Below are 11,973 nucleotides of genomic sequence, written 5' to 3'. Positions count from 1 at the left end.
TTTCTCTACAGAAACCCAGGTAAAAAAAATCCCCCACTCTCATAAAATACAACAGCAGCAGTTACCAGTAAAAAAATGAAATGCAAAAAAGAAAAAAAAGAGAGAGAGAGAAAGCATAGAAGGAAGGGAGAGGGGATAGGGACATGACGATGCATTAAAGGAAAATATATTTTCTGTATGTCAGGAGTGAATCCAAAGTTCATCTTAGGACCGGGGACAGCGGCAACGAGGAATCTGGGAACTTGCTGTTGTGTTCATTCAAAATCGAGGGGAGGAAGAAAAAAAAAAAAAAAAAAAAAAAAAAAAAGAACAAAAATGAGTCAAGTCCAATCCAACTAGGGGAAGGAACCAGCACTCTAAGGCAGGGATTTATTCAGGAAGGGCTTTCTCCCTCTCTGGATGAAAGAAAATCTCACTCCTCTTCGGCCTGTGTGATGCATTTTGTTGTGTAAGTATGTGCAAGTTTGTGTATGCAACAGGTGAACTGGAAGGTGTGTCTGTCATATATATAGGTCAACACAGTTGCACCTCTCGCTTGCTGCAAGAGAGGTGGCATTTTCATTTCCTTATTTCTTCATTCATTTTTTTCTCCCAATATCAGTCCAAGACTACCTAGTAGTCATCCAAATCAAAGAACTCATCGTCCTCTCCTTGGTACTCCATGCCCTGGAAATCCACCCTGTACCGCAAGATACCTGAGGAATACAAAAGATGAGAGATTAAGTAGTGTGATATGATGGCAACTTGTTTTGGCTAAACAGTGGCAGGGGAAAACATGAATTCTGAAAGTATTAGACTTTAGTATTAGAAGTGCCAAGGGGGTCATTTTAGGGTTATCAAACAAACAAAACTCTGAAGACAAAAAAAGATTTCATGACTAACTAAAAATGGATTCACTCATCATTTAGGAGTGTGTGGAATAAAAAGATATACTTACCACATGTCACTTTGACCCCACAGAAATTAATGTAAAATCCACTCACCCTGCCCAGTTGCCTAGCAACATGTATCATTTACACTCATTTTGATATGAAGACTGCATAAGCCAGAGCTGGCTAGATAACATTGATAAATATACAGGGGACTGTAGTTGGATAGAAGACGAGGAATGTCTGCCAGGCTGAACAGGTCATGGATGGGATATGGAGCCGGAGAAGTGTGGAATGTGGAGAACCAGACGGGTTGCTGAACTGAGCAGAGAACCCTGAGTGTGGCGATCTACTCAGGCCTAATAAAAAGCAAAGTCCAAAGCAGAATACCTAAAATGAATGAGTCCAAGGCCTGCTGAGCTACAAACTGAGGTGGAACAGTGTGGATGATGGATAAGACAGGTGTAGGTGCATTGCGATAAAACTTCACAATAATTAATGAAATTGTGTTTGTTTTATTTCAGCCAACTGTGACGTCAGTCAAATTCAAATAGTTTCACAATAGTGCTCTTTTCCTAATAAATGCTTTTGTTTTAGCATAACGACCATAACCTGTTACGCAAAATTCCTTCAACTTGTCCATAACAGTTTTCTTCTATAATAATTCAATTATTTAGATGTGTTGGGTATTATAGTTTTGTACCATTTGTTTATTACTGAATTCTAAAATATATTTTGTTTATTACCTATAATTAAATAACCTAAATCATTTGCATAACTAATAAAACCCCTAATAGTTAAATGCTTCCTTTGTCTAAAATTACTTCTAATTTAAAATATTAGGTGAAAATTAACAATTTAACTACTACTTCTTCAAAAAAAAACAACAACAGTGCTTTTAGGGGTCCTGGAATGATGGTGTTTCTATTGTGAAAAGCACAAAGTCCTGAAATCCTTTTAGGATCCTCATTAAAATGTATTACACCACTAAACCAATTTAAATTGCCACAAGTATCTCTACTTTTTATACAACTAACAATTCAACAGTGCCTCTGCCCCAATTCTCCTATTTTACATGGTGAAGCCCTCTATAATACAAATTTCTACTGTACAACAATGTCTATATGAGGCCTTACCTGTACCAAGATGAAGCATGAATCAGAATAAGCAGAAGAGGAACTGTTTATCTTCTCTACTGCTACTATCTTCAAGTGCATAATACATGAATTATACTCGAGTACAATTACTAGATCATCATAACAACCCAATGACGAAATCATCACTGAACCACATATATCAAATATATTCCTAACTTCATTTTGATCAAACATTCAACTGTTATTAAACAACAGTGTGCTCACCCCCAATGCCTCCAAAGCCCTTGACAAACTGGGACCCCTCCTGACTCTTGTCTGTTACTATCTCCAACGTGGCTCCAAATTTCTTGTAGTTGTTCGCAAACCACTCCAGTAGTGGCATGCTCTCGATCAGCTCATGTTCCTGCCCCGTCTAGAAACGCAACCAGCGTTAGTAAGGTATAACATCACAGGCAATGGGTCCAACTTAACTCCCAGAGATCAGTTCCTCTTCCGCAGCACTTACCTCCTTGTCCGTGAAGTGAGACTTGTCTTTCTCCTGCTCTGGCGTTAGGTACAAAGTCTTCTCATCTGAAGAACAAAGAAGAAACTTTTGAATTGTAGGATCACAATTAGAATTCATTTACTGCTTTTTGTCTCAGCTACTGCAGATAACACTGTAGTTGTTTGTTTACCATTCTCTGCTCCATTGCTCTCTGCCCCATGCACACGAAGAACATAACGCATGGTGTCTAAGTTCTCATAGACTATGAGAATCTCCACAGCTCCCATTTCAAGGGCTTTCAGTGTATCCTCTACACCAAAGCAGTATTTCCCTGTATCCTGACTGATCTCATCAAAGTACCGCCCTGTAAATACAGAAGAATCATCAGGAAAAAGTTTGAAGATTTTACCTTTAACAAAAAAAGGAAAAACACACACACACACACACACACACACCTATGAGCTTCTTTTCTTGGATGAACTTCACATTCGACAGGACCTCTGCTGAAAGCTCAATAGCCTGGTTGAAACCATTCTCTCCTCCATAGGAGATGTCCACTAGCTTCAGAACCTTTGCCTGTAACCTCTGTAGAAATCAAAGAGTTGTTAGTAACGTTTACAGACAAAGTAGGAACCAAACAAAGTTGCTGACAAGATAAAGAAAATAGAGAAAGCTACCACAATAAATATGCTGACAATAATGATAGACTATGCTGCTGGTTATATTCCCCAAAGCCTTGGAAAATCCCTCAAACTCATTAACTGCTAACCAAAGCTTGCAGTGAAGTGTGGGATATGCAGATTTTCATATCTGTCTCTTTCTTTGTTTGTGCAACCACATTCCATTATTGGTTGTAAAGACATAAGAGTTAGCTATATCAGTGGCTTACTGGCAAATTAAAGAAGGCACTTTCCATTTACTGTATGGCTGCACACATCATGTGCCAAGTTTAAAATAAACTTGCTATGTCACTATTTCATCACTACTACCAAATACCAGTGTTTATTTCTTACAATAGTAGATAGTTATTAAATATACCTATTTATACAACTCAGAGAAAACACTTAAAAGATCACCAGCCTTCTTTTGGACATCTATTCACTGCAGTGAGAAATTTGTGGAAAAAAAAAAGTTGTTTCATTACATCATACTTACTGGATCAAACATGTCAGACTGGCTGAGTTCAGTCTTGAAATCAGCAGAGCCAGCCAAGACCATTCCTGCCACATTAACTTTGTCATTGGACACAAAGAGCTGGACAGCTGTCTCAGCTACTTTTCTCACATAGTTGTGTCTCTTCTCCATTCTCAGTCGAGCAAAACGCAGAGCAGACTGTCCTCCTCTGCCTGAAAGAGCAAAGCAAAGATTAAAAAAAACCCAACAACAAATAAACAAAAACAAAACAAACAACGTAAAATGTATTTTCTAAACATTCCAGTTCAGTACCGTGCTTCTTGGGTAGGTCCACAGTGAACTTGTGCAGCACCTCCCTGGTGTTGCCCTGCAGTGTGCCAAAGAGTGCCCCACTACCGTCGATCACAATAAAGCCAAACTTACTGTCATCAGACAGCAGGGCTGTCAATGCCTGTGTTGGGACATTAGTGAGGGAAGAACGGATCATAAGAATGCGGAAGACAGAAAGAATAATAAAAAGACCAAGGCGATGTTTACATACCACAGAGTTTCTCTAAAAAAATATTTTGCATGTGCATCAAAATACTAAGGAAATTCTCTCACCTCGGTGTGGAACTTGTTGTCACAGAGGTACAGGGAGGTGTTGATTGGTTTAAAAGGCTCAAAGTCAATATTGACTTTCTTCTCCTTGCCTTCCTCTGTCACAATTGTGCCACAATACACAACCAAGCCATTGGGTGGCACTGGGAAGGGAAGAAAAAAGCCAGAGACCATGAATATTCAAAGGAGGACTGGAGCTGAATGTTTTGAAAGTAAATACATCCTATGTTTTAAGTTGTCTCTTTTTTCAAAAACCCCCTTGGAACAATTATAGCTGAAAATATTACAATAATACAATGATATGCCAATATGAATTTCTTTTGTTGCCCCCAAGAACCACTACCATTTCCCAAAAGAAAATAGGCATTCTTTTACATGCATACCCTTGTTGTAGAGTTTTAGTCTTTGCTGTACAGAGGTGATGGCCCCGAGAACAGAGAGCCTGTTGACGCGACTCTTAATGTTGGAAGCAGTGCCAAACTCATCAGCCAACATCTTGGCCACTCTTGATATCTGGTCCTTTGGAGGGATGATCAGAGAGATCATGCTGGTGCCATTACTATAGAGAAAGTGAGGATGTAATGTTAGTGCATATAACAGCATTTGTACACAGCCAAGAAGCCATAGAAGTGATGGAATAGACTGAATAACTGACAATTATGCCACTCCTAGGTATGCCATAGTGAAACTGGCATCTAATATCAAGGCCATATAATAATCAACTTTGATTATGCCAAACCAGTTGAGCCATGTTTATTACCAGTTGATTACCTCCAAGATAGCGTAATTGTTTGCTCTAATTTAGTTTTGTAAATACACAACGCTTCTTGGCAAAATATCACCTTGACAAGGTCTGGCAGGTTGAGGGACAAATGGTATGGGCTTTCAGTTACACAGTACACAATCTTTGTCCTTGAAACAAGGACTAAGTCTTGCTACTTTGCATTGTTGTCCTTTCATTTACAACCAATCAACAGATGAATCACAGCAGTACAGGCTGACACGCACACAGCCAGGTAGAAGAGGCTGGATAAATGTAGGGCAAACAGTCAACTGAGTGTGTGACATGGCAGGCAGGGGAGCACAGGACAGCAAATTCTGCGCAACACTAGACGTCAAACTGTCGCAGAGCAAGCTACAAGCCAGTGAAGTAACACCCACATTCACATGCCTTGTTTGATAATTCAAGAGGCCCACAATGTCCCAGTCGGCCAACAACTGATCTCGAATTCTTTTTGACCTGACCAGTTTGAAACCAGTAACGCTGTAATGAACTGGCAAGCAGTTCGGCTGCCATGAGGTGACTAACTTAGTGGACTCTAGAGGAAATTAAGAGGCTCTGTCGTATGATTTGCGTGTAAAAAGAGCAGACGAACGTCATTTGGACTGTGAAACTGTAACTACAAGCTTGCCGGCCTTCCCTTTTTCGTCAACGTTCTGCTTTTTTTGTTTAAGACACCCATGCCGGCCTCTTTCCAAAGATGACGTCTATTAGCGGTTCTCATTAGCAACAAAACTAGCATCAACCTTACTAGCTTGAACTGAATAAAAATCTTCGGAATGCCAGCTACAAAATATAAACACTGACAAAAAAATGTGTTTTGTCCAAAATAAACCATGTTTTCAACTTCCAGGGAGATTAAATGCGACATCCGTTAGCGCCTAGCAATTGGCTAACTAGCGACAAGCAAAAGCAACGATTAGCTAAGTTAGCTATGCTAAGCTAACCACTCCCAAATTCGGCCCCATTTATACCATTTCCAGCTGCTGCGGCGGTATACATTGACACAATCACCCGAACCCTTAAACTCAAGTACTGCCGACCAGACAATTACCTCGAAATGTGACAAAAATGTATTACTTACCCACGGGCAGCTTCTAAACTTTTGATCAGCTTCTTGATTTTCCATATCTCCACGTTCCTATCCGCCGCGCTGGGGTCGTCCGCCATCTTTCTGCTGTGATCGCTTCAGCACCTGAAAGACGTGGAAAAAGAAGAGCTAAACATCTGCGCTGCACCCGCCAGTTAACAAACTGACTATCGTTTACAGTGTTATCGGATAAATTAATTTATCTATCGCTGAACCGTGTACCTCTCCAAACTAGTGGCGCGGTGTCCGTTAAGGCACCTTGCCAGTGCTGGCAGCTGGACTGACCGTAAAGGAAAGACTCAAACCGGGATGTGTTGCTCAATGCAGAGCGCGGGGGAAACAGGCCTACAGTCTACCAGGCCCTAGTGTCCACCCTGTTCTTATCTAATACGACCTACTTTCCTCGTGTTCCCCTGGAAACAATATGGAAACCAACTGCCAGCTTTTTAGACCCTATGAATATTGGCATATACTGGATGGTACTTTACCTGCCTCGGACAACGCGGCTCCGCTCCGCTCTCTGTCTGCTGCGCTACGTCAAGTCGGTGGTCCGAGGAATGACGTTGCTTTCCGACCGGTTTCTCTCTCCTCTACACGCTGCGCGTGGTGCTAACGACGGGGGCTCACATGTGGGAGGTGGTTAGATCGGTGGCGTTCACTTCCTGGAAACCACTTAGAAACCAATGACATGCCTTAGCTGCCGTGTCAATTGTAGAATCTCAATAACAATTGGACGGAACCTAAAGAATATCGCCAAAGCTGGTAATAGGTGGATTATGGGGCTTGTAGTCAAAGTCAAACTTGCAAAACAAGTTACCTGATTTTGCAAAACTAATATGTCCATACATGACTCTTGTTGTTTAGAAGTTCTAACCATTTGTTATACACTGCCCTCTTTTTCCAGGGGCTTAAAAGTAAATGAACATGACATAATTTTAAATATAAGGATAGTTTTGAATAACTGGATGAACCTATGGACATCACCAAAATGCTTTATTTCGTGCCAAGCCTTTAATCCAGTTTCTTTTAATTGCTGCTTGTTTGTGGGTCTATCTTCCTTTAGTTTTGTCTTCAGTAACTCTTGTTTTCCTCTATTCAAAGATTTTTATTATTTATTTATTTATTTTCAGGACTGTGCAGCTTCTTTTAGATGGGAGAAACAGTTCATTACTCACCCAAGTGACTTCACTCAGACACTGAATACTGTGACGTTTATCTCATGTTAATTGAGGCTGAGTTTATGATGTGCAGTGCATTTCACTGTGTTTATCTAGGCTACGTCGGCTCTTCCACTTTGAGTAAGTACACTATAGGTGTGGGTAATGGCAGACACTATTGTCCTTTAGTATTCACTGTCACTCCCATACGATCCAAAGCTTCAGTTCATTTAATGTTTAGTTTCAATGCACTTGGTTAATTTCTTCTAGATTTCATGAGAAATGTTAGAAAGTTCAGTATGTAAGGATGTAGATTTCTTCCTTCATAACAAACCATTAGCATGATAATGTGGGTTCCATTTTGTATTTGTTGTTGTATTTGTGACCTTGACACAGATAAGCAGAGGAGAGTGGATGGATTTTTTTAAAACCAAATTTGCCTTCTTTGTTCGTTGATTAATGGTGAACACAACTGATGGAAACCAGACAGCTATAGGTAAACTAAGTAACAAAAGAAGCAAAGATGTTTGCTGGTGCCTGTGTAATAAATTCTGGCAAGACTGACCAGGCGAGCGGAGGCACGTCTCCTCTGCTCATTATTTCTCTAGTTTTACAGGACTGTAATCCGTCTTCACGCTCACAACAACAGGGCCTGTTACAGAAGCACTCCAAATTTATTTGGGTACTGGCACATTTCGGTATTAGGGGAAATCAGATGGCAGCTGCTTTGGCCAAGGAGTAACTTAAATGAGATCGGGTGGAGGTGGCATTTTGTAAACTGGAAGTAAATGCACTAATATTATTAAAAAGAAATGGCAGCACAGGTGGGAAACAGGGACAAAAAGTATTCAGGAAAAAATGATAAATTCAAGACAATAAGGAGAAAAGGAAGGGAAGGAATCATATTTTCTGGGTTAACAATGGGTCATAGGATTAAACTCAACTATTTAGCTTGTAGGAAAACATAATACAGGGCAGTATAGAAAATGGCAAGGCAGGGGAAACATGTTTTATTGCAATATATTGGCTACAGAGGAGTTGTTATACTAAGGTACAAAGCAAGAGAGTGTAAGAGGTTTTTCAATCAAAAGTAAATGTTATGCTTAAAATATCTCTACCTTGTGATACATAAGTCAAGGATAGATTTTCTCATCTTCTCAGCCAAATGCAAATGGTGATCGTCAAGCCACTCAGACTAAAGGTTCATTGTGGGACTTACTTTACCAGCTAATGGTTGATGTATTGATGGCTAGCTCTATGCCATATGCACACTGGTGCGAAACAACAGTGACCCCCTTGTCCGGTAAAGTAGTCTAAATCATTAGATTTTACCAGTCAGAAAATTACATAACAACATACCACTTAACCTACATTTATCTCTCCGACTGGGGTGTTTAAAGGATAGGATAGATTTTCAACTAAAACCTTATAATCAAATGTTTCCTTTTGCTAAGCACACGCCTTCTGATGACTTTAGTTTGAAGAATTGTATTTGGAGTTAACAAAAAAGAAGAGATGTACTCAAAATGTACTCAGTTGGGCTTTTTTATCCTGAAACTCTTACTATATACTGCCACTGTATTCTACTTACAGCAGTCCTTTGACTTATAAATGCATTTTACACTCGAAAAGGAACAAAAGCAACACCGCATATACTCCATAAAAAGACTGTCCACACATGCTGTTTATCAGTGTTTAAGTAAGTCACTTTGGTAAGTACATAGGTAATACAGTTAATGAAGTCTTTTCATTGTCTTCAGTCCTAGTGTTGATACTCATCAACCAGATATTACGTTTAACTGCCACTTTGGCTTAAGATGGCTCCCTCAGCAATTTTGCAGCAATGCTGTCCCATATGGATAATGACCCATATAGTAAATGACACCCATTGCATGCACTAGAGAGAGATTGGCTTTCAGTTGGCGTGAGTGATAGTACAGAAGTGTTTTTCCAAATAATATCATTTAAAAAATGGTGTGTCAAGTCAGTCACCTGATCTGTTTCTGCCGTTTCGGTTGATGACGCAGGTGTAAGCTACTGGATGAGCTGTTTCAGCCTAAAATTGTAGTGTGAATGCAGAGTAACCATTGTGTGGTTAGGTCAAGTCACTGATTAATCACTGAGCCAGCAGGTTCATATTGCATGTGTCTGTGTGTTAAAATATGTTCTACAACAAATTCTATAATCAATGTATTGCATATAATCTAGTACAGCCGTCCCCAACCCCCGGACCGGTAACGGTCCGTGAGTTGTTTGGTACCGGGCTGCGAGAGTTGAGGTTCAGGTGTGAAATGTATAGTTTTCAGGGTTTTTAATCGGTTTTCAGCGTTATTTTGTTATCGTTTTTATCGTTTACTCGGTTTTCCTTGGTCTTTTCACCTGTGTTATGAATAAATTTTCTTTTTTTCGGTACCGGTACTAGTTTTATTTTGTTGTATTTATCCGCGACACCTTAAAGGACGGTCCATGAAAATATTGACGGGCATAAACCGGTCCGTGGCGCAAAAAAGGTTGGGGACCGCTGATCTAGTAGTAATCCAATCTGTATAGTCCAGTAGAAGAAATGAGATATGATGTGTCACCGTGACATCATCACTATTGTTCTAAAAAGACCATGTATTTACAAACAATATATATGAAAACTGAGCGGCAATAAAAGTCTCAAAGAAATCCTAAATGACACTTATATAAATACATTAATGGATGCAGGATAGTTAATCTGAGGTTTTTCCTTCTACACAGAAAAAAAAACCATAAATAGAAGTTAAGGAATACTCAAGCCTTTAGATTTAGACCACTAGATGACAGCATTGGTTAATACATAAATAAATGGCTTCCTCACCGTCTTACTTATTCCTTTTAACTGGTGAACTACATGAGATCATTAGAGCTTCTGTTTCTTTGCATTACTCAGCGGGATGAGGTCAGGTGTTGTTGTGTGTTTGTATTATCAATGTGGCATGCAATTTGTTAGATGTTATTAGGCTGCCATATGGTGGATGTTATTCAGCGTCTTTAGTGAATTGTGACTGTTTCTATCCAATCAAACATCTGTTTGTGCTTCAAATAACAAGCTCAAGGATGATCCCTTCAGTATTACTCTCTCGGGAGCTTGGAGAGTGGGAGGAGGTTTGTGGTGTTTCCGACATCATTTGGCACCCACTGGATGGCAACATCATGGAGAAAGTGTGATAAAGCAGTTTGCGCAACTGACTGCCTCTAAATTTGTCCAGCTCCGGTATCAGTGCCAATTCATCACCATCTGTCGACCATCAGAGCTGTAATGATCTGTCACTTGGAAATGGATGGTGCTTGCTGTGCTGTGAATGGGAGCTCTCCTGGCCAGGCAAGCTAGTCCTTATTTCACCTGGTCATCACATATGAGCATTATGAGGAGATAAAATGAGGACAAAAGGCTGACAGGTTGTTGATTCCCTATATTTTAGCTAAATTGTTTAAAAATTAGATTTTTAAAATCATGATAATAGTGGCAAATTCATGTTTTAAAACCTTTTTTATCCCCTGTGATTCTACTTTTCAGGGTTTATAATTGGGTTTTACCAGTCAGAAAGTTACATCATGACACATGCTCTAATGTTTTAATGATTCTAATTCTGTTACATATTTTTAAATCATAAGTTTGTATTTCTGATTTTCAGGGATGTGGGAAGCACCATACTCACTAAACCCTTGTGTTGTCCATGGGTCATTTTTGTCCTCTAAAGAAATCTTTTGCTATCAAAAATGTATTTGTTATTCATCAAATGGGCTGAAAATAACAGAAGTTATTCATTACTATACTATGAATGATTGGAATAAGTTTCAAGTAATTTGATTTATTTATGTGGTTTTTATTGAATTTTATAACGTTGGTGGTCCTCGTGGACAAAAATGACCCCAAAGTACAAAGTGTTGCAAAGAGCCGTATTTTCACACCATACTGTTTTCAAACATCTTTGATCTTGGATCACTGATGTGTGGGGTCAAGCACTGGTCATAACAACCACAACAGGCAGCACAATGAGGAGGCAGGTGCTCTATATTCATTGAAATTTTATTTATACAGCGCCAAATCACAACAACAGCCGCATCAAAGTGTTTCGTATTGTAAGGTAGACTCTACAATAATACATACACAGAAAGTATCCTCAAAAGCCTCCATTGCACTGGAGATTTGCATACTTTGATGAGCATACTTTTTTTTACCATGTTGTGCAAAGCAATGACCAGTAGGACAAAGCACATATTGTCCTCTAGTATAATGAGGAGGGAGAATCAATGTTCAGGAAGATCCAGGGTTAGAAGATATAGAAAATATTGTCAATATTTAGAGCACATGCTACCCTTTCTCTGAAAAAGCACATCAGCCACCTGCAGAAGTGGAAGAAGGCTATGAAGTGAAGAAAAGTGATGAAGAATCTGAACTATGTTCAAGTAGGTTCTCAGGCATCCAGGACATGGTAGTCTGAGGAGCTTGGAGAGAAAGTGACTGGGCTTCTTGAAGTTTCTTGAATTTTCAGAATGTGAAACTGAAATAGAAGATGTGTCAGAGGACTACACATCATCCATTTCAATTATGATGAAGACAAAGAATCAAGCAGGAAAGAGGAATCAGCTGAGACAGAGGAATATTTGCAGTAACGTGAGGAAACACTGATCTGGTCTTCTAACCTTCCCAGTGACAGACGATGCATGACTCTCTCATGTGCCTCAGAGAAAGATGATCTACCACAGTCCAAGCACATGTGCCAGGTCCCATAC

At 39.6% G+C, this 11,973-nt stretch overlaps 1 protein-coding gene across 3 annotated transcripts; it reads right to left on the bottom strand.

The window, feature by feature from the left end:
- Positions 1-312: 312 nt before the first annotated feature.
- On the bottom strand, positions 313-6,664 carry etf1a (eukaryotic translation termination factor 1a). Of its 3 annotated transcripts, none has more exons than XM_085371180.1 (11): positions 6,544-6,664; positions 6,050-6,160; positions 4,568-4,743; positions 4,188-4,327; positions 3,897-4,035; positions 3,606-3,796; positions 2,906-3,035; positions 2,641-2,814; positions 2,472-2,536; positions 2,231-2,378; positions 313-695 (listed from the first exon to the last, which is right to left on the bottom strand). In XM_085371180.1, the coding sequence occupies exons 2-11, from the start codon at positions 6,133-6,135 to the stop codon at positions 613-615; spliced, it is 1,332 nt and encodes a 443-aa protein (XP_085227306.1). In that variant the 5' UTR covers positions 6,136-6,160; positions 6,544-6,664; the 3' UTR covers positions 313-612. The 3 variants fall into 3 exon arrangements, with proteins under 3 accessions (XP_085227306.1, XP_085227314.1, XP_085227298.1); XM_085371188.1 differs by having other exon boundaries at positions 6,548-6,664; XM_085371172.1 differs by lacking the exon at positions 6,544-6,664 and adding an exon at positions 6,278-6,373.
- Positions 6,665-11,973: the final 5,309 nt, after the last annotated feature.

This window comes from Diplotaxodon limnothrissa, linkage group LG2, assembly GCF_057381915.1.
Source record: "Diplotaxodon limnothrissa isolate DT_005_m linkage group LG2, D_limnothrissa_male_GT1.1, whole genome shotgun sequence".
In the NCBI taxonomy this organism is placed as follows: Eukaryota; Metazoa; Chordata; class Actinopteri; order Cichliformes; family Cichlidae; genus Diplotaxodon; species Diplotaxodon limnothrissa.
Note: the sequence above shows the minus strand (reverse complement) of the source record. Positions and strands in the feature narration are given on the sequence as shown.